We start from the raw sequence: 24,468 nt of genomic DNA on the forward strand, positions 1-24,468 counted from the left end.
AAATTGTTACCTTTCTCTTTAAATTAGTTATAAACTAATACCAATCAGTCAAAAATATTGAACGGCCTTTTCAATTCAATAAAAAAAACCGTTTTAAAGAAAATTTCAATTTTGACATTCATACGCTACTTCTTATGCATATTTATAAATTTTGACACGGCCCCATTCAATATTTTTTAAAAATGTAATTAAAATATACTTTTACACTATTAAGTGTGATGTAAGTTACATAATCATACTATTTTCAGATATATGCAACCCACAATGTCAAGAAGTGTATTGTATAGCCTAAAACTCGAATTGATTCTACGTTTTGTGGCGATCTTAACGATTGCTATCAGATCGTGATCGTATTGTTCAGATCACATAACTCTGATCTGAATCTTAGAAGTGTAAATTTATATCTACAGAATTACCAAGAATGGTATTCCGTGGTTTAGACTAGAGACCATAGATCTTGTAAACTAAAAACTAAAAACTGTGCTCTGTGCTAATAAGATCTATGCTAGGGAGCTAGAGACCTATCCAAAAATAAATTATATGCTTTGAGGTTAGGTTCAAACGATATTTTTAATATTGGTTTTATGGGATGTTAATGTTGTTACGTGCTGTTTATTAATTTAATAAAGAACGTGTTCTTTCCCACAATTAGATATATAAATATTTTATGGTGTCATAATACTATAAGGAAGCTTGTATACAAACTTGTTTATTATGGGAAGAAAAACAGCAGCTAGTTTAGCGAAGAGTAAAAGAAAACGCCTTCAACGGAAAGAAGAACAACATAAGCTTCTCCAAGCTAAGGCAGCTGTAGCACAAGCAAACTCTTTGGAGGATCCATTGGCCCCATTTCCAGTTTTTCGCAAATACAATAATAATGGCATTGAAGCCGAATTATTTATTAAACGTTCAATCAGTTTAGATGACTCCATTATTCAATGGGCATTCAATTTGACAAAAACAAATTTAAAACTTAAATATGAACAGAGCTCATTCGGATGGAGTGACGAAAAGAAAATGGAAGAATTATCTGACGAAAAGGCTTGGTACTTGATAGCGAAATCTGTAGATGGTACCTTGTTGGGATTTTCTCACTTTAGATTTGATATCGATGAAGGATATGAGGTTCTTTATTGTTATGAACTACAACTTGAAGCAGCTGTTCAGAGGAAAGGTTTGGGAAAATTTATGATGCAAATATTAGAATTAATTGCCTTTAAAAACAATATGAGGAAAGTAGTATTAACAGTTCTTAAGAATAATCCATGTTCAGTTTTTTTTAAAGTAATGAATTACGATTTAGACGAGTCCTCGCCACAAGACGGTGAAGAAGAATCTTATTCATACGAGATTTTAAGTAAAGTGAATAAAAGATTAGCTCATGCCACAGCATTGTCTGTAGATAATGGGAAAAAATTAAATGAACACTGTTGCTGTAATCATTTTGATCATGAACATTGATTATTTTAAATAAAATATTTGTTTATAACTAACATGCAAGTTTTTAATATAATTTTTTCTTATCGAAAATAAAGTTTGTATTTATTTAAACACTAAAATCCCGTCTTTAGTCAAACAGAAACGATTTTATGTATAAATAAATAGAAATATTGATTTGGAACTATAAAAATGTTCTGTACTTAAACAGTTAATTTTTTTTTAACGTGGGTAAATGTTAAAATGAATACTCCATATATTTAATAAATAACTTAATTTATTTTGAACAAAACATTTACATTTTTTATATAATAACATCAACAAATTTTACAATATAGATAAATGAATAGTTTTATAACATAAAGGTACATAGAAATAAAACAAAAAATTTAATAATAAAACATAATCTAGAAACGTAATTCGCTCCTAATAAATAGGTTCATTACGATTTATGACCTCAATCGTGCCATACCATTTCTATGAATAAATACTTTCCATAATATTACAATTAAAATTATAACTGACTAATTGGGAGCATTTATTTTAAAAGTATTTAAAAAAAAATATTCATGTCACATGTTGTAAAGGATCAGTTCATTACGTTCGTCTCTAGGTAAGTATGTTGCTCTCTTATATTATTTGGATAGTTCATACATAGTCTGTGGAACTTATGTTTTATTATTTATTTACAATCGTCAACATTGAATTTAAATGTTACTTTAGAGAAGAAATATTTATTATTAACACAGACTTAAGTCTAAAAAACTTCTTAATATGCTAGACATATGGTTCAGACCAATATTTTACAGAGCTAGTACTATGACGTTCGAATAAGTTATTAGCCTTAACTTTGGAACGAAGCTTCACATCTTTCGGTTTCAACATACTCTTGTGATTACTTAACAGTCTAGATGGCGTTAATATGGATTTTGAGCTCAATCCAGTGCACTCCAGGAAATGTTCATAAGTGGGTTCATTCTTGCCTCGAAATGAGGAACTATCTTTAATAACTTGTTCCTTTTGAATTTGATTCTTCTGTAATTCTAATTGCTTCTTCAATAACTCTATGGAGTTTCTGTTTAGAGTAGGGGTTAATACATCATTTGTGGCACGAATTAGTTCTACCCTCGTGGATGATTTACTATTTGTTGGAGAATTTAAGCTTTCTGCTCTCACTTTGTCTATATTTATCTCAGAATCTTCTTCGATTTCTTCTTCCACATTGTACTCTTCTATCTCACAGTCATCTAGCTTAAACTCTTCAAAATTTTGACTCAAATCAAAGTTATCAAAATTTGGAGTTTCGGAAGGTTTCTCTTTAATCGAGTTTGATTGTTTATCTAAGTTTTGTAGATCTTCAAAACTAGAAAACATATGTTTTTCAGGTTTGACCTTTTCAGGCTTCATTTTAATTTCAGATAATAGTTGGTGGTTATTAAATCCTGTAATAAGGCTTGATACTGAAGATCCAATCATAATCGGCCTGCGGCTTTGTTCATTACGAGTAGTTTTTAATTTAAAAATTTGAGAATTGTTTTTCACATAGTTATCTTGGCTTATTCGTTCCTCTTTTTCTTTCTCCTCATTTTCATCTGGAATTATTATTTCGGACACTTGGGGTAACTTTGGTATTTCAGGTTCATTCTTTTTTGGAGTCTGTAATTTTATTGCAACTTCAGATCTGATAGGGGTTTGTTTGGCAAGTTGGATGTTTAATTTTTCTACACATTTTTTAACCACCAAATTGTCATTATTAACAGAGACTGGGTCGTAATCACATGGACTACGATTAACTTTATTGTTGATATTGTTTCCTTTATCCACCCTGGGCAATTCATTTGGAGAGCATAATTTATTTAAAACATCTTGGGAAGTTGGAGAATTTATTTCAGCAACTACATTAATTTTCTTAAAGGAAATATTTCTGTTTTGTGGTAAGTTTAACTCCGATATCGAACAGTAATCAGGTTCACAGTCTAGTAAACTATCGTTGCTTTTTTCCGATGGAGTCTTTTTGCCAATATTTTGGATTTTGTATTTCGAAACAAGATTTGCAGGTTTCGGGGGCAATGCTGGAGGGGTGCGTAAGATTTTACTCTTCCTAATGATTTTTTCCTGTTCCCCAGTTTCTACTTTGGGCTCCATATCCATGTAATAATGAGGTTGTGCGATTATGTTTAACTTATTGGTAAATTCTTTGTCTTGTGCCGATTTTGTTAAAGGAGAATTAGAAAATGTTTCGCTGCACTTGCTTAAAATTTGCTCGTAATCATTGCTGTAAATACTTTGGGGTGTCTCATAAAAGTTCGGGGTTTTTTGTATTGGTGTTTCATAATAATCGTGAGTTGATGTACCTTTCTTCTCATTTAAATTTTCTTGAGTAAGTGTGGATTCTTTTACGTCTGGTATTTTATTTTCTTCTTCATCACTAAACTTTACACGTTTATTCTTGACAGATTTTCTTTCCATATTAGGTGTTTTAGGTGGCGAATTTAAAGGATCACTTATGTTTTGTAATAAGATTTGATTCATACATTCCAATACTGGATTATTCCTGTATATATCCCTGTGTTCTTCGTCTTCCTGGTCACTAGCACTCGCATACCAATTATCATTGGTTTCACCGTCAGCCTCAAACACGGGTATTGTTTCAGTGATTTTTGACAGTTTAGATGTACTTTGCTCAATGATGTCTTCACTAATTTCATTTGCTGTATCATTTTTAGTTTTAATTTTACTCAATATGATTTCATTGAAATTTACATCAGAACTTTTATCATTTTCAACCACTGTTGTTATGCTTTTATTGATAACAGTGTCGTTACACTCTGATATGGAAATGTTTGGGCTCGACTCCGCTTCATCAATAATTTCTTCATTCTTTTCAAAAATTAGTTCTATGTTCTCAGACACAAGACTTATTTTATCTGTTACGCTCTCAGATGGTAATGAGTCTAAGTTATCGTAGTCATTACTGGTATTATCTTCGTTCGATATGGGACTAGCATTATCATTTCGCAATTTTAAGACCTCAAAATAAGTTCCTATACTTTTCCGATGTGGGATCTTTCTAGATCTCCTTCCTAAGGAATCCTTGTTTCTATTCTTCTGGTAAATATTTTTCACAGATTCCGTTTCTGACTTAGAATTATCTTCGTTATTGTATGACTGATAAGTACCTTCAGACTTGTAGCCTTTTTCTGATATGGTAGCGTAGGTCTCACTACTACTATCTAATGATTCAAAATTGGATGATTGGTAATCTTGATAATCAGTGACTACGTACTCCGAACTGCTGTCTAAGCTTTCTTGAACTGGGCTTGAAACATAGTACTGGTTGCAGTTTTTGCAATACTGATTCGATAGCAGTTTCTTAATGTCGCTGCTTTGTTTCTTGATTATATAATCTTTTTCGTTAAGCTGATGGCTGATATACTTTTGTTCTTGCTTAAGTCTAGCCTCAAATATTAACAATGCCCTTAGGACTTTTGCCAACTGATCGTCTCTAAGAGCTTTTTCTGAGCGATACTGTACTTCTTTTTCTTGGAGTCGCCTGGTGTATTCTGCAACTAGTTGCCGACATCTCTTTGTCTGAAGTTTTAGAGCTTTCTGTACTATTTCTAGCTCGCCCCTAATGGAGGACATCTCCGACTCCGTATACGCCATCTAAAAAGAAGAAAAAGAAATAGAGAGATATTTTTATGCAAGGTGGGTCTTATTTAATGTCAATTGAAAGTAAATATGGTTTTTCATATGAACCATATATATTTATGTACAGGGTGTTTTGGAAAAATGTACCACAAATTTAAGTTGTGAGAGACACAGGAATTCAAAGAATTTTTTTGTAAATGAAATTTTAGCCATCTTCTCCAAAAAAACTGCATAATTTGTTGAAATTTGGTACAGATTAATTTTCAAGAGTATTAAATGCCTTAATGTTGTTAATTTTTGACCATCTGCTAGAGAACTTTTTGAGGTTAGATTTTTTTATGGTGTATTTTCATATTACAAGGTAAAATTTAATTCCATGTAAAAATTATACTTTTGTTGAAATTGCTGTGCCTATTTTTTTAGAAAAACGCAGGTGACTGATACCCCAAAGTACACCAGCTTCGATTCCTTGGTGTCCGGAAGTAAATAGTCCAGATTTCACAGATATTTTCCTTGCATGGAAAACTACAGGTTTAGATAGATTGCCTTACAATTTTACATATTCAAAAAGTTATTGGCATTCTAATTTTTTTTATTGAATTTTTAACTAATACTGACATAACTTTTTAAGGAAACAAGTCTGTAATAAGGTAACTTGATCTAAATCGGTTTATTTCAGTTTATTTCCATATATGAACACCATATGCGTAAAGTATAGTATACTTCTGGTCACCCTGTATATTACGGAATAGAAGCTGGTGGTTCAACTGAGTTTTTCTTGTAGCTCTTTCCAAAATACTTTATATAAAAAATATATAAAAAAATTTTCAAGTAATAGAAATTTATAAACTTAAAATTAGCGTGATGAGGTAAACTAGAGTATTTTTAAAATTCAGAATAATTTTAGTTTCTTTTTTTCCTGATGATGGCGTAAAGTCGAAACTAGATGAAAAAAAAAACAAAATAATTGTATTGAATTTTAAAATGGTCAGGAAGTTAAATGTAGTATTGTTTTTCAAAAAATTGATTCCAACAAGAAATTAGTTTCATGTTTGACCAAGCTTACCTCATACATTAATGCAAATTAAAAAAATCGAATTGAATTTGTGAAAATACTTTCACAAAATCTAATTACATTTCAAGTTGTTAAGTTTTTGATATTCATTTATTTTCCCATTCAATAATGTATTGCTTTTTGCAACGCCTTTAATTGAACTTTATTTTAATACATTTTGAATGGTTTCACTGATTTCTAATGTGTAATCAAATATTACAGTAGAGAATATCTTAATTTATTTTAATATATATGAACATAAATTGTATTTTGTCCGTATGGGACAAATGCTGCTTCATCATTCGTTTTAAATAATACATATTTTCATATTTGATTCTCATGCATGCATCAGTTACACATCAATGTCGACGATATGTAACTCATGAATCTTAAAAAATCCATAAAAAGTTTGCTCCAGGCAAAAGCCAGGAAACGTAAAACATCATTAAAACTTAAGACGACAGCTTTCCATCGAGATAAGTTGTGGCATTAATTATAAAGTAGGTAATTCAAAAATATCGAAAGTATTGTTGAACCGTTGATTGAGAAATACAGGGCCGGATTGGGCTTAAAATGTCGTTTACTTTGGAATATTATTTATTATTCCTATAGCATTTACATTTTTATAAAAATATTTGTTCAAATTAAATAATAAAGTTTACCGTTGCTCATTTTAAAATTTGTTATAAAAAAACATCCACACCTATTACCACTTAATATTAAAATAACTAATTTTGCCTTACAATTTGTATTTATCTATTTACTAAATTAATTCCTGTTGATTTGGTTTCTTCAATACTTAAAAAATGGATCTATAACTTCAATAGAAGTGGTGTCATACGATTTAATTAATGTTTCTCTAATAATTAAAAAAAATATATTAATTTCTTTATACTAGTTTTGTTCTTATTAAATTCTTATTGTTAAAAAAAAATAAAATATATATCTAGTGCATTTGTTTATTATTTGTCGGTTGCCTTGACCTTTTCTCTGTATAAGTATGTAGTATATTTCATATTTTTGACATATTTAAGAAGTAAATAAGGCGCGTCCGACTCTGTTACAGTCAGATCAGTGACCGCATTCCTTGTAGGTATACAAAGCGAGAAGTCATTTTACCGATCCCAAATTCTTTATAGCTCCCCACTGGCAATAACAAATTATAATATTCGATTCGATCTTGGGTAATTAAAAACGTAGTTTGTGTTCAAAATTCCAAATGGTAGGGTTTGGCGTCAACTGAAGAATGGTAATAATACAGCTCTTTCCAAACTATTGTAATTACGTATAACAAATATTTTCCCCATTTAATGTGTCAATATAGAATTCAGGTATATTCTTACAAACGATTCAGCCTTTCTGAGGTCACTCAAATATCCTTAAACCAAAATTCAGAGAATTAGAAAACTTTCTGCCAATACTTTTGTACTCCTGAACTGAAATTTAACAATGAAACATTTGTAACAATAAAACATATCGAACATAAAAGAGCATTTTCATCATTCAATTTTTTTTCCAGTTTAACACCCTTTATTTCAAGAATAATGGTTTCAATGTATATATTTATATAAAAATTACTCTTTCATACAAATTTGAACGAGGAAATCGCTCCTTTGTTTTTGACGCGATGTAATGTTACATCCTGTATATGTTCATTTTTAAAACAACTAACTACTGCTTACTGTTACTGCTACTGTATTAAATACATACTCGTACCTATTTACCAAATAAAATTGAAATTGGCAATGCAAAACATCTTTAGAGGAATGTCTGTAGGTATTTGTTTAATTTAATTATTTTTAATTACTTGTGCACTGCTGTGAATCAGTGAACAATATTAACTACTTTTTTCAATACTTGTGAATAAATTGATCTCGAGATTGATTTGCAATCGTCATACAAATTTTATTTTGTTAATAAGCGACATCAGCTATATGTAAGATATATTTTTATTAATACATACATCAATTTTATTAAAATAAAAATAGAAAGTGTACGTCATTTAAATACGAATTTGGTACGTAGGTATATCTCGTGGGCTCGTGGGCACCTGTTGGTCCCGAAATTCAGAGACCTTTCGTTCAATGTTGTCAGTTTGACAAAAAATACTCTAAAGAAAGGAGAAATTTAATTATTCGACGATGTATAATTATTTATTTGAAAATATCTCATTGTTATAAGATTACAAATTTTTCGTTTATGAGTAACAAGGATATGCATTTGTAATTTAATTGTTAAAGAATTTTATTTAATTTTAACATGGGTCTAGATCGTATATGATCGAAAGTTTGAAAATATCAGTGTCGTTTATATAGATGGAAACTTTTTTTAACCAAACTGTGACATAGCACTTTCACGACATATTCAATATAAATTATGAGATTTTATATGCTGCATGCTCTTTGTAGATACGTATGCCAATTAACACTTGATTGTTAATGGTAACTCAAATAAAATTGAACAACAAAACTTGCAGAAATCAGTTTAATATTGGCCTAAGTGGTATTGGTACATAGCAATATTAAGAAAATAAAATTAAAAAAAAAACAAATATTTGAATCTTAGTGTATAATTTAATATAGTTAGAATAAAACACCAAATATATGTGTAAAATACTAAAGCTATGTGTCTACCATCATTTGTAAATATAGTTAATACAGAGCCTTTCATAAATGTTTACAACTCATGTGACCGCTGAGCTTAGACAGTCCAACATTGCACGACTGAACAAGAAAATGGGCTGCGTGGGATCCACATTTTCATAGCCACCTTGATAAAAATTATGTCGAATTTTTTTTTGTCTCTTGGAAATAGTTGTAACATGGAATGAATTGAAAAATGTTGCTACAAGTCACAATTATTATCAAGCACGTCAAAGAAACCTGTGATGTTCACCTTCAAATACAAATAAATGTTTTAACCACTAAAAGTGACTACTTAAGATTAATTAATTTGTATGCATTATTAATAGGTCTGGTATAGACAAGGCGAAAACCTCGCATTCGAAGGAAAAATTTTCCGTCTCGATTTTTTTGCATATTCAGATTCGTGAGATGTTCCTTAACATGAATCAAGATGATGCCGGCCGGAAATCTGGTACCCATTTGTTTAATCAAACTTTTCTTAAACAAATTGTAAAAATAGTTTTTTTCACCCCTGAAATTTTTTTTTTTAGGTTTTTTGGCACATAAACCTAAAACAAGTTTTTCCGGAGTGAAAATTGTACAATTTGTTTAAAAAAAGTTTGTTTAAACAAATAGGCACCAGATTTCCGGCCAACATCATCTTGATTCATGTTAAGGAACATCTCACGAATCTGAATATGCAAAAAAATCGAGTCGGAAAATTTCTCCCACGAATGCGAGGTTTTCGCCATGTCTAGTATTACTTATATGTTAAATATGCATTACATATAAAGAAAAATATTATATTTTATTTTACTTTATATTTTTCTCCTTTTTAGATTTTAAATAGTCATCTTTAGTGTATCAGGGACATTATGATTTATATTTACATAAAAAAAACACTGCCGATAGATCATATCCAAGCTGCTACATCGCAAGAAGTAAAAAATAACTCTTAGTTAAAGGTTAAAAAATTAAATTTGCCGCAAATAACCGCAAAGCTATCTAAAGCCGTGACACCCTATTCGAAGTTCTTTAAAAACATGTTGTCATTTCCTGTGCAAAATGAAACAATGTGGCAACATGGCGGGCATGGTGTCTCGGTCAAGAAAGGCGCGCACGCTCCTATCTGATGGCATGGCTATTCGGCTCGCCAGAAATCTCAGGAATGCTGTTCTGCTTAATCAGTTATTAGGTTTTTTTGACGGTAGAGATCATCATTTTAACGACCGTACACCCTTTCACTTGGCGTACACACACAAAATTGTTGGGTGAATTAATGCCGACGGTATCCACCCAAAGAAAAAAAAAAGGGAACGGATGCCTTGGCATTGGCAGACCGATACTTTGTTGCGGCTATGCGGCTTTGTTTATTTTCTATTTTCAGTAATATTTTTTAAGTGGTGGTTGATGCATTGTTTGACTCAGAAGGATGGATGTGTGTTAAATAATATGTCCAGGTATGTCAGGAATCCTACCGCAGGATGACTCATTGAAACAGGCTGCTTAATAGGCAAGGAATTTCGTCAAGAACCGTAAAAAGTTCGTCCAAGAGGATGGACCATCTTATTTTTTATATTTTAATAAATATGTTGTTGGTATGAAAGCAATAATTTTACACCTAGCAATTTGAGGAAAATGGAAATCCTGGAATCAGTTGTATATTTCGCCAAGGAATTTAATTAATAGAGACTGAAAAATGACAATGTCATAACTGGAAAAAATTAATAAATATTAGGGAATTCTCAAATATTCATGGATATTTTTCAATTTTTTTTATTGTGATGCTATCATTGAATATCACGTCATTGGAAAACCAAATTTAATTAATTATCACTACACAACAGAGACCTTGGAAACTATTAGATATACAAAAAGCCACAAAGGACAAATCATTGCATAATTCAATATTTATCAACATGCCACTTACTATTCATATTCATATTCAATTAAATATTATTATCAAAAAAATCTCTCTTTTTAAACATCAGCGGTAGTTCAGCAGTTCAGTTGAAAATATTCTTCGATCTCGCCTTAAATATTCAGTAACTTTTGATATGTTTTAATATTACAACAATAATCCTTTTAAATAAAATCCAACATGGCATCCATCCGAACGAGTTATCTTCTCGAACTGTTTTGAAAAAGACGATTTTTACTGTTTATAATAAAATTGAAACGAAGAGAAGCTACTTAAATTCTGCACTACTTTGCCCAAGTAAGCTTTTCAGTATCCCCATAGTGACAACTAAATTTGGTTCACCCTGTATATCAGTATAAAAATTGACATCAAACGAGACATTTTTTTATACATATTTTACAAAAAGACGCATCTAGTAACTTCTGATCATCAACCTTAATGTACGGGTCAATTTTTTTTTGAAGTAGTGTTATTTTGAACGATTAAAATTAAATGTAATGCCTGAATTTTTTAAAAATATGGAGGTGTAACGGCCAAGTTCTAATACAGGGTGTTAAAAAAAGAGTGTAAAATATTTAAGGAGGTAATAGTATGAACCAAAATAAGCAGAAAAGTCTCAATAAACATGGGTCCGCAAAGTAACGGTTGCGGAGATATGGAATGTTTTATGTTTTTTAGCCCCTTTTTTTATTTTGCAAAAACGTTGTGTATTTTCTTATAATAGTTGGTTGATGTTTAGTGAAATAAACAGTACGTATTTGACAGTTGTTCTCAGTGCACAAGTTTTCTTTCGCTATGGCTGGTTACTCTAACGCAGAATTAACAGACATGCATTTCATGTATGGTCGTGCTAATGGGAACGCCACCGAAGCGCGACGTCTTTATGTTGACGCTTATCCAAATCGCCAGATTCCTTCACAACGCATGTTTGGAAGAATTCACCAAAGATTGCGTGATACCGGTTCCTTGAGCAAACAGTGCCATTTATCCGGAAGACCAAGGTCGGTATCCACTCCTAGAGCAGAAGAAGAAATTCTAGCACTGGTAGAGCAGAATCCAGGTACGAGTGTGCGGAGAATATCAGCCGAGGTAGGAATTAGTGGTCCTCTTGTTTGGAGAATCCTTCACGAGCAACTGCTTTATCCATACCATGTGCAACGAGTACAGGCCTTAAATCCAATAAATGATCATCAAGCACGTTTGGTTTTTTGCCGCTGGTTTCTACGTCATGATGCTGAAGACCCTCGTTTTCTTGCAAACATTCTTTTTACTGATGAGGCCGGGTTCACAAGAAATGGAGTGTTTAATTTTCACAATACGCATATTTGGGCCGACGAAAATCCTCATGCTCTAATAGAATCTGGACATCAGGCACGTTTTTCATTAAACATTTGGATGGGTATTGTAGGTGACAGGTTTCTAGGTCCTGTTGTTTTACCAAACCGATTAACAGGCGCTGCTTACCTCAACTTTCTGCAGAACACACTGTATGAGTTTTTGGAAGACATTCCTTTGAATCAGAGGCAACAAATGTGGTTCCAGCATGATGGTGCTCCAGCTCATTTTTCCATGGCCGTTAGAGAGCATTTACACCAAACTTTTCCACATAGATGGGTAGGAAGGGCCGGACCTGTTTTATGGCCTCCAAGATCGCCTGATCTGAACCCTCTAGATTTCTTTGTTTGGGGATATTTGAAGACATTAGTGTATGGTACTCCTGTAAATAGCCTGGAAGAGCTGCAGCTACGGATTAATCAAAAGTGTCAAGAAATCCAAACCAAGGAGGGTGTTTTCGAAAGAGTTCGAATATCGTTGAGACGAAGATGTCGTGCCTGCTTGGAAATGGACGGAGGGCACTTTGAACATCTTCTGTAACTTTGTTTTTTGTTTGTTAAAAGCTTCCTTTGTCGGTTTATTCCTAATAAAATAAAATGTTTGAAAAACGAATAGTGGTCCATATCTCCGCAACCGTTACTTTGTGGACCCGTGTTTATTAAGACTTTTCTGCTTATTTTGGTTCATACTATTACCTCCTGAAATATTTTACACTATTTTTTTAACACCCTCTATACTTCATTTATTTTTACTAAAAATTGAATTGTACAAATTTTCTATTATTAATTAACATATTTTTCGAAAAATATTTTTTCAATTTTTGTCCAATAAAATAATGACATTTTCTCCCACACTAAAAATCTCTTTCTATATATTGAACATGGCCTTATTTAGTATTCAGTAAAGCAAAAATTATTAAAAGAAAAAAATCTTTCTAAAATCATAAATATAAATATTCTCTATTTGGTGCAAAATTTATATTATAATTTTTTAAATGATCGTACTTTGTTAAAAGATTTGAACATTGCAGGAATTGACAAAATATTTTTTAGAAAATTGTGATAAAAAAATAGAAACTGACAGCAATAAGGGGGAAACTTCATTAAAAATATCTTCTAATAATCTACTTTATTCTATTCTAAATTTGTTGTTAAGGGACTGGTCATTGTGTGATGTCAAGGATTTCAGGTTTGGGTGTGCTGTTATGTAATTATTCCAACGTCTATAAATAATTCCAAGAAATTCTACATATGAAATTAATAATAACTTCTGCAAATATTTCCGCAATTGATTCGACAGATCTAAGGACAAAGCATTCATAACACAGTATTGACTAATAGTGAATACCTGATTAAAAAAAAAATAGTTGACCAAGTGAAAGTAGGCGGCTGGTGGTCCTGTTTTGAAAATGAAGCATACGACCTATAACCGTTCTTTAGGAGATCATTTATTTATATGTTTACAAAGAATACTTTCATGACGAAAGTATTTTTTGGAAACGAGATTTGCGAAATAAAAAATTAAAATTGGGGTTGTCGACCCTGAGATCTTGAAAAGGGTACACATATTTGTTAATTCTTTTTCCAAAATTAAATGATAGACAAACGACCTTTTTTAAAATTTAACCCATTTAAATTTTAATTTCCTGTTATCATTCAATTTTTCAAACTTCATAATGTATCATATATGTATCTGTCAGATTACAAAAAAGATTGTTTACAGGTACATGTGTCAACTTTTTCGACATCCCAAGGTTGGCAACCCTTAATTTAATTTTTTAGTTTCCAAATTTTTCCGAAATTTTTTCATCATGAAAGTGGTCTTTGTGAGCCTATGGATGAAAATATATAAAATATAAAAATTTGTTGCATTTCTTAAATAGCACATAATTCGTAAATTTGTTCAATTAATCATTTCGGCGCAGTGGTTTATTTGCTACGTATTTTTTCTTAACTTGGCAAAATGCTCCAAAAATAAGAAAATATTGTACAAGTATTGCCTGTGTACAAATAATGAGACTATATTGAAACTGTTAATGCAGAAATTAGTTAATATAATTCAATTTCGTAGTCTTTCGAATCAACACTGCAATGTTCAACATTTCAAGATTTTTTATAGCTAACATGAAATAGTAAACACTATAAAATTTCACGGTTTTTTTTTTGTACCATTACCAGTTACGCTTGAAATATTTACGATGAATGAAAGAATGTTCGTCTTGGTGACCATTACAGTAAATATTTATCGCACAACCACAGCTGTAACATTGTGGTCATGGGTAGATCTAGATCCAACTTTACCCAATGATGAGACGAAGCAGTTTGAGGACGCTGATGCAGAAAACCAAGAACAATAAAAACGGTGAATAGCAATTATTGTCGTAACTATGTCGGTTAGTTTAAAATCCTATTTTAAAGGAATGTTTTACAAATGGATCTTTTTATGTGACATTCTGAGTTGTCTAGATTATCAAAAAATATTCGCGTTCCCATTGAATCACAACACACCACATTTTGCTGCCTGTTTTTTTGGATTTTCTGGGTACCAGGTGGTGTAGCTCAGTTCTATGTAATACACAACATACCCGAAAATACGACGATACTTAAAAAATCAGTAGCAAATTGAAAATATTTAAAGGCTATGAAATGACGTCAAACAGTGTTTTTTTTTTAATTTGTTATTTAATTGAGTATATTCATTGCAATCCAATTTATACTATATTCTAAATCTAACATACTACATATTAGGTATATTTTTATGGAATATAATTTTCGATTTTTGTATTTGGGAGCAGCCTTAACCAAAGTTCAATTTCAATGTTGTTGTTGGCTGTCTTACTGAATGTATGAATGTTAACATTGATTCCACACCCACAGAAATTTGAAAATCATTAATCATAGTGTGTAAAGACCATGTACCGACATATGTATACCACTTTAACATTTGTTACCATGGATTTTTAACAATAGATATTAAGATATATTAAAATTTAAAATAATTATAATTGGAAAAAGCGTGCAAAACGAAGAGGCGAAAGGTAAAACACTTCACTGATTCATTAGAACATAACATTTGCACCTTTATAATTTTTAGTAATAACGGTGGTTACATTGCATGAAAATTCGTACGAAAATGTGTTCGTACGATATCGTATGGATTCATTCAAAATATACGATTTTCTGATGCTGATGATAATTTGTTTACGTAAATTTAGTTCGTATGACCAATATTAAATTTGTGACAATTAAAATGGATTCGACTTATGCATAACGAATTCGTATTTACTGTAACCGCTTCGTCCTAACGAAAGATTTTATATGAACAGATTTTGTACGAATTCGGGACCAGTCTGAACACCGCCTACTTCTATGTTTAGCCACTTATTAACAATAAATTTCACAGGCCGACAAAAAAAAATTGTGTTTTTGAGACGCGACCCTATCAATCTTTACTAAAATATTCCGTTGAATTCGAAAATGATTAAAAACAATTTCTGACGTGTGGATTTCCCCCCGCACACTCCCAATTCCCCCAAAAATATTCCTTCCAAAATGTCAAAATATCCAAACTGGCCACTTAACCTACTTAGCTTTACTAAAATTTACCGCTAAATCTGAAAATGATAAACAAGGATTCTGACGTGTAGTTTACCACCCACACCCCCTCAATTGCCCTCAAAAATTAAAAAATCCAACCTACCTATCTTTAGTAACGTTCGCTTAATCCGAAAATGGCAACAATATTGTTTGGATGTGAGGGATCCCCCTACTCATTCGTATCTCTACTTCATCCTTTCAAAAATAAAAATAAATACAAATCAGACGTGACAACCATTATAACTTTTATAAAATCTGTCGGTAAAATCAAAAAATCAAAACTAAAAAATATTTTACGTCAGAATTTTACTAAAGACAGGTGGGTTAGATGGCTAGTTTGAATGTTATAAATATTTGGGAGAAATTGAGGGTGTGTAGGGGGGAATCCACACGTCAGAAAATTTTTGGATTCAGCGGAATATTTTATTAAAGATTGGTAGGGTCACGTCTCAAAAACACACATTCTTTTTGTCCGGCTGTGTTATTAGTCTCTAGGAATTTTTAACATTTAGATTTAAAAATAATTCTACTAATCGTATTTTACAATACAATGATACGGATGAATGCGTTGCTCTCCAGGAACAAAATAAAACAGTCTGCATTAATCATATACATATTCTGTTGTAGACTCTGAAAAACTACGTATTATTTCCAGACCCTTGAAACTGCATAAATAACTTTTATTAGCCGAGCAAGGGGTATCGACCCAGCAAACTCATTAAGTCTTATTTATTGCTCTATATTTAAAAACAACTATTACGGCAAAGTTTACAATGCAAGAAGCAAATTATTAGTTAATGTAACTGAACTAAATGAATGTCTCATTTCTTTGTCTAACGTCTAACATTTTTCTGTACAAAATATTTTTCATCAATTCATATACATGTAGGTATATTGGATGGTTTGAGGAAAAACTATTTTTAAAACTAATAATTTCCTACAAAAATGCAGGAATAGGTCAACTTTGCAAATATATCTATTTTTTTTGAGCTTATACTAAATACAAGAAAAAAATGTTTGGAGACAATAAAATATATATTATTTTATAACTTAATGACAACATTAAATTTATAAATCTTCACAACAATGATCTTCCCTTTTCAATAGCAAGTAGCGTAACACCTTGACATAGTTTGGGCAGGTTCAATGAGGACAACCTGTATTTACCTCAAGCCATATCGCTGTATTGACTAGGGTCAGATAAACTAATTTGAATAAGCAACGTGTTATTTAGCTTTTTAATCACGTTGAAGCGTTTTTATGTGATTAATATGAGGTGAGCTATGACACGACACCACTAGTCATAATGGAAGGTGGTAAACAATGACGTCAAAGAATAGTTCTAAGATTTCTAACTCGCTATTAAAGATAAAATTAAAGTAAATTCAGAATACGAAATTGGCCTCGGGATTTTTTAATTAAGGAAATCGAAATTAAGCCAACATATCTGAAACGAAAAAAGGAATTACAGCGACAAGACTGGATGTCCAGGAAAATGATGGTGATGATGCTTATTATGTTGCTAAGGGAGCAAAAGCTAAATGGGTCATTAGCGGTTAGTTACTTAAATGTACATCAAGAAAACACTAAATTTAATAATTGTATGGAAACGTTATCATAATCATCTTACTCTGTTAACAACTCTTCCTCTGTGGAAGAATCGTCAGCTGATTAAAAAAAAATTGACATTTGTGCAAAAATTTTATTTTATTTTAGTTCTCTTAATTTTCGCTTATTCTAAATAGGAAGGTACCTCACTCGTTGTCAAAGATTGGACTTACGATAAAATATATATGTACCTATAGGTCTAGTACGTAATAAGTACCAGCAAAATAATAATTTCGAACTAATAATAAAAGCGATTGTAGAAAATAATTAACAGTTGTCCTAAGTGTTCCGCGGTTAATCGTCTCCGGCGATCGGTAAATACCCATTTTGAAAAACAAAAATGACCGTTCAACATTTACCGAGGTCACAGGCGCATATCTAAAATAGTCGATGTTTTTAATAGATGCTGTTCTGATTCTAATCCCACTATTCGCGTCACTATTCAATAACATGTACATTGTACATGCCTGCCTCTGATTTGAAGCTTCGCATCGATCAATTTATTCGATAGGTATCTAGCGGCATGACATTAATTCCGACATTAAGCTTTTACAAAAATTTGGGACTACTTTATAATAGTTTCGAAAAATTTTGCGGTGTTGCCAAATTTATTAAAAAATATTAAAATATCGATTTTTGGGGTTGTTTTTGACATTTTCTCTTACTTGTATTATATCATTGAAAAGCCAACAAAATGCTCTATTTGCTCGTAAGCGCCCGTAAGTAAAAAGAAAGTTGATGATGGTTTATCGCAACCGAAACATGGCAATGAAAATCTAAAATATACAGGGAAATACAGTGAAAATATACAATTCTTCGGAAAAGACTTGCTGTGAAAATGTGTTTTCAGATTTTAAAAATTCCTCTAAATAAAGAAAAATACAGACGATTTTCGAAAGCGCCATTAAGTTAGCAACATAATTGTCTAAAATTTTCCCCATTTAACCATTTTCCTATCTCTTACAGTTTCCAAGATACCAATACATGCATCATCAAAATGGTCTACACTGTATACTTTCTTAAATAAGAACATATAGCTCACATATTATTTACCAAAAGACTACAGCAATAGAAAAATCATTTATTTACCTATAAAGTATAATTTATTACTTTTTTTGGAAGTAAATTTTCCGCTTATTTCAAAACGATATTCTACAGAATGTTTCACAGTTAAATGTATTACTCTCAAGAATAGTAACTTTTCCGTAAAAAATTAAGTGTTACATTGTAACAATGTTGAAAACTTGACCCCAGTAAAGGTATAATATAATATTCTGATGGAAAAGATCGTAACTAGCGACTTTAAAAATGTGCTTTCTACAAAAACAACAATATAAATTCTATATTTCTTGTATTAAACTTGTGTAAACAAACAGTAATTTCCAGGAGGATACGTGATTGTTTATGTTTAAGATTTTGTCTCTCTGCCATAAATTATTATTAGAGCTTGCTGGAAAACTGGTCTATTTTTCGAAATTCTAGTACCTAAACACACCAGAAATACCTGCCCTTCAAGCTTACAAATATATATGTTAAACATTTTCCGCAAATCTTTTTAAAAAAATTGTATTAAGATAATCCGAATCGACCTTACTTAACAATTACTTTTCCACGTACAACTGGGTTACAAAAATTGAAACCACAGTCGCAATATGCAAGGAGACATGCCACCGTTGATATTCAGATTGTATTTTGCATAAACAAGCGAGCAGTAATGCGGAGCACGTATTGTTTCCAGTACTTGGACGAATATCATTACAATAACTTTGTTTTCCAAACCTCAGCGCGAAGATAAAACGACGAGCTCCGCTTAAGTGTGACAACAGCACACAATCGGAGAACCCCCTAAGGTACGACCGTCCTACTTCCGTTTCTTAGTCACCTCCATACTGATCGATTCTCTTATTTAAGAAGATTGTAGCAGAATAAATATTATCTCGAATCGCAAGTTACTCATTTATGCGTGGTATGGTGCGTTGTTGACAGACAGACCAACATTTGCGATAGCCAGACGAACGTGAATATTAGATAATTCTGCTTTGATATAAGCGACAGCCTCATTGTAATACAGACACCGCGTCTCTAAAGTTTGGAATAAATTGTTTTAGAATGCTTATTTTTCTAAGAAACGTTTAAATGTGCCCACGTTTTTGACTGTTTCTGCAGGCATCTAATAACAGGCACATACTTTAGGACACTAGTCAGTAATCTACTTAACTGGAGAAAGTCGCCGGAAAATCTAAATAATGTGTCGTCTATGAAGTGCCTAAGACCAAATCATTTTTGCAACACTGACTTCTGTTAAGTCTTTAATCTTATTCTTTTTTCTTTCAATTTAGGTATTTTCCACATTCAAGAAAATTTAATCAAATGAACTCTTTTTCCAAAAGTATCTGTGAAGTGTTGTTTTTATACAGGGATGGCCAGAAGTACGAAATAAAATTCATATCTTTTGAATGAGTTATTTATTTTTAAACGCCGAATCACGTTAACTGATTTTGGTTTTTTCCCATCTTTCGGTTATATAATAATTAATTTTTCTTCAACCCCCTTACCCCCAGCTATCCCTACTTTTCTTTTTCAAATGGAAACATAAGGCATGAGAGGGCTCGTTGAAAAGCTTATAGACAATCGAATCCAACCATACCAAATAAACAAGTTTTATTTTTTCAATAACAAGTTTTTTTTCATCTAGAAATTGAAACAACTAGATAATTTATAAAAATAAACTAAATGTCGCAAATGCTGAAAATGTCCTCCATTCATTATTTCATTCTCCAAGACGATAGTAAAAGCTGTTCACAGCATTCCGAATGACTTCAGCTGGTAAATTATGCATCTCCGCCCTAATCTTGTTCTATAAATTCTCAATATTATCCGGTCTATCCTGGTAGACTCTTTCTTTCAAATATCCCCAAAGAAAATAATCCAAGGGTGTTAAGTCGGGGGATCTTGGTGGCCATTCAACTGTACTCCGTCTACCAATCCGGCGATTTGGAAACATTTCATCTAAGTATCTTCGAACATCAATACCAAAATGTGGGGTAGCGCCATCTTGTNCTCGAATCGCAAGTTATTCATTTATGCGTTGTATGGTGCGTTGTTGACAGACAGACCAACATTTGCGATAGCCAGACGAACGTGAATATTAGATAATTCTGCTTTGATATAAGCGACAGCCTCATTGTAATACAGACACTGCGTCTCTAAAGTTTAGAATAAATTGTTTTAGAATGCTTATTTTTCTAAGAAACGTTTAAATGTGCCCACGCTTTTGACTGTTTCTGCAGGCATCTAATAACAGGCACATAACATAAAAAATTATCTAACCTGGAGACCTTACCATGCTATTTTGGTGCTCTGAATCCGAATCCGTTGTAAGATTTCTTCGGCACCCAGAGGATTTGAATAAATCGCTAAAAATGGCTGAAAATCCTGGAAAAATGATGGTTAACGTACTTTAGGACACTAGTCAGTAATCTAATTACTAGAGAAAGTCGCCGGAAAAATATGAATAATCGCTAGAAATCTGGTTTTAGCTTCCTGATCCCTACGATAGTAATAATTAAAACAAAAAATCGAAAATGGTTGAAGCACCAGTTTGGTCATTTATAATTTGGAATCTTGACTGGAAAAATTCAAACTCCAAATTATTTCTTTGTTGTTATTTGTTTGTAACATACTCTTTCGTCCTAGAACCATTACATTAATTTCTGAAATATTTTTATATGCTTAATATAGGTACATCCTGTATATACAGAGCCAAATTTCTGGCTAACTTTCTGAAAATTTTATCTGATGGAAGTTGTCTCTGCAGAAAAAGCCTGGCAGCTTTATCGTTCTTTCGGCACTCTCCATAAATTATAATTAAATCTAGTTTTTCTTGGTTACTGTAAGCATTCATGTTATAATTAGTTATAGATAGAATGGGTGGGTACAAAATGTCAATTATTTTGAGAAACCGCGTTTAGAAACGTCAAAATTCAGTTGTATCCGCAGCTGGCAATCAATTTTTATAACAAAACTACTGAATGTAAGGTTAATCTTTTTTCTGTTTTTCTAGCAATATTTCTAATGAAACTATAGACTTCCTTACACAGCTGAATGCAGAAAAAAATATCTTCCAGAATTGATAAAAAATATATAGTATGCCATTTGAACAAAAACATTTGACTGTAGCAATTTTGACATATGTTACCATGGAGACGATCTACGATCTAGTAATGTCATTTGATAGAGTTTGAGCAGCGATTTAAAAATATACGGGATTTGTTATAGCTATTTGTTAAAATAAAAGAGATACGGGACCGCGAACACCAAACTTAATCACCCAGTATACTTGAGTAATAACTAGTTTTTAAATTGCACTATAATTCTTGTGTACAATTCTTGCCAACTGTTTTTAAATCAAATTACATTGTGGGCTGTGGTAATGCAAAATAATTTAGTAAAACAGAGTGCATTTGTATAACTTAGCATGGTGTTATATTTTAAAGTCACCATATTTTTTTATACTGTGATACACTGTGATCGAAACTCCGAACATTAAAAACAAAACATTCTATCGTTTCTAAAAAAAGAACTTTTACAATGTTTATTAAATATTAACTAATATTGGTACAGAGATACGCTACCAATTGTAAATAATTTTTTTAATCAACTGTTAGACAAAAAAACTAATTAAACACAATTTTGTGAAAACACTCAATAATACAACGACTTGTTATTTTCAAGTCGCCATATTCTTTTTATGTTAATGTGGACGAAGCGCCGAACACTAAAAAACCGCTGTTCTGTTGCGGTATGCCATTGAAGGGGATAAGCCGACTGTCCTCACACCTGGTGTAAAACAGGAATGACCGAAAACTGCACTATTTTATTTGGTTACATATTTGTTTAGTCTTCAACTTTATTGGTTTGGTAACTATTTATTTCAATGTTCAGTGAGGATATAGTGTAATTTTGTGTTTTAATTTCAAGTTTTTGTACTTTATGAAAAAGCATGTATACGAATCAAGAAAGAGTTGATACGGTTAGAGCCTACTTTTTCTCAGAAACAAAGAAGACGATATCAGATAGATTACGCCGACTTATAAGTACCGAATTATCAGATTGCTTCAACATTTAAAATACTATGGGATCTTTGAACCAGAATTTTTAACGCCATGTAAGAGGATCCTGGTACCAGTACTTGAAGATTCGCCACAAAATGTTATAAAAATCAAGTGAGTAAACAGATTATTTATTTATTTTTTCTATTTTGTTTATTTATTTATCATTATTGATTACTGTTTCAGTTTGCAGTTAGGTTACTTGTTAAATACTGGTTTATAGTTTATCTTATTTAAAAGAATTAAACTTTAGTTTTTATGGGATGGTAGAGCTCGTGATGAACACCCTCCCCACTCAACAAAGGTAACGTGCTAAAACTCACGTCGAGTGGTGTGGAAATTTACTTTTTAATAACCTTTCCTTAAAAAATAATATTTGACAACAATGCACAGCCTATTTTCCAATTGTGCATGCTTTGCGACTAAAGCGCGCCTTAGTTTGAAATATTACGAAAACGAGGATAAAAAAAAATAAATTTTCACGACGGAATTTGAAAAAATAAACTATTGCTACATGTTTCTAAAAATCAAAGGAAGCTTCTGTAATAATATGACCCCCACTCAAAGTTACCCCTGTATAAAGGCAACAGAACAGAAATAAAATCACATTCGAAAAAGTGAATCTGACCTCAAAAATTATTTTTGTGGTTCGTATTTGCAATGTTAATTATTAAACTGTTAATAGGAAGTGCCTAAGACCTAATCATTTTTGCAACACTGACTTCTGTTGAGATTAATTTTATTCTTTTTTTCTTTCAATTTAGATATTTTCCACATTCAAGAAAATTGAATACTTAATCAAATTAACACTTTTTCGTCTGTGAAGTGCCTAAGACCAAATCATTTTTGCAACACTGACTTCTGTTAAGTCTTTAATTTTATTCTTTTTTCTTTCAATTTAGGTATTTTCCACTTTCAAGAAAATTGAATCAAATGAACTCTTTTTCCAAACGTATCAGTCAAGTATTGTTTTTATATAGATATTTTTATGAAACTACGTTTCAGCACCACTATTTTGAGATCAAACTATTAGTATCAGATATTCAATACATAGTTTATGTGAATAATACTATAATTGCCTCAAACATTTATTACACATTTGTTGTTGTGAAGACGATGTAATTTTCAACATATCCTTTTTCCATTTATCCATTGTGTGATAAATTGCAAAACTCCAGACGGCATGCGAACCGGATTTTGTTTATAGACCGTAATGCAATTATCGTCACATCCTGAGTCTAGGGAAAGTTAATAACCATAATGTTTCATGTAATAATGCGATGCAAACGCAATCAAAAATGCCCACCAGGGTATCGTTTTCATACACAGTATACAATTTAATGTTTAGCCATTCCTTCATCTGTCATCATAAGTCATTAATAATTAAAATCCAGGTTACAAGAAAAAATAGGTAGGTAGGGTGTAATTTTACAAATATTTTGTTTCTAGTGAAAACAAAATTGTCTGTATTGAATATTAAATATGATGTGAAAAGTAAATTAAAATAGATAAAACTAATTGCTATAATTATACTAATACGCTGTTCTTTATTAATATGAATGAGGAAACATAAATTAATGATGGCGTTAAAATAATACGTAACAAGTCAAACTTCCTATTTGTATAGAATATCAATTCAGCGTAACGCAAGAACTGTAATTTGAATTATTTGCCTTTGTTCAAAAAGCTTCTTCACTGTTGCAATGGATAGGTATTAAGAGAAAACGGCATATCAATTAAGTACGTTATTAAAAATTAAAACGGCGTTTTAATATAATATTCCGCATAGTTTTGTAATTAGGAAATGTACCGACTGATACAAATAAGTTTGCGTCTGAGACAGCGGCGCCGCCCACAAATGCACACTGGACATGGCAAGGAAAACACTTTTAACCCAAAATTGCCGCGCCCACGTCTTATTCTTTCTAGCCGAATGCGTTCTATCTCAACCCTATCAGCAAACTAAACTTATTTGTATCAATCTGTAATAACACTCTGAAAAAAATATAATTTAAGAATAGCTAATTAAATTTTTTAATTATACCGGGTGCCCGTTTTTCGAGCTGCACCATGTGATCTCGATTATCTTAAGAGACACAAGACTCACAAAAGTGAACTTTTTAACTCAAAT

At 31.6% G+C, this 24,468-nt stretch overlaps 2 protein-coding genes across 2 annotated transcripts in view; one reads left to right on the top strand and one right to left on the bottom strand.

Moving 5' to 3' along the window:
- Positions 1 to 488: 488 nt before the first annotated feature.
- Positions 489 to 1,515, top strand: LOC108914822 (N-alpha-acetyltransferase 40). Its single transcript, XM_018720718.1, has one exon. It carries the CDS (start codon positions 715 to 717, stop codon positions 1,459 to 1,461), a length of 747 nt encoding a protein of 248 aa, XP_018576234.1. The 5' UTR covers positions 489 to 714; the 3' UTR covers positions 1,462 to 1,515.
- A 228-nt stretch (positions 1,516 to 1,743) lies between these two features.
- LOC108915052 overlaps positions 1,744 to 24,468 on the bottom strand; it is a 47,833-nt gene continuing 25,108 nt past the window's right edge. Inside the window, exon 2 of the mRNA XM_018721005.1 lies at positions 1,744 to 5,103. Coding sequence (XP_018576521.1) covers positions 2,215 to 5,103 — 2,889 coding nt within the window. The 3' untranslated portion in view covers positions 1,744 to 2,214. The remainder of the gene's footprint in view (positions 5,104 to 24,468) is intronic.

Source organism: Anoplophora glabripennis, unplaced genomic scaffold (assembly GCF_000390285.2).
Source record: "Anoplophora glabripennis isolate ALB-LARVAE unplaced genomic scaffold, Agla_2.0 scaffold19, whole genome shotgun sequence".
Lineage (NCBI taxonomy): Eukaryota > Metazoa > Arthropoda > Insecta > Coleoptera > Cerambycidae > Anoplophora > Anoplophora glabripennis.

Coding starts and splice junctions, on each gene's coding strand:
- LOC108914822 (XM_018720718.1), top strand. CDS start 715: ATGGGAAGAAAAACAGCAGCTAGTTTAGCGAAGAGTAAAAGAAAACGC.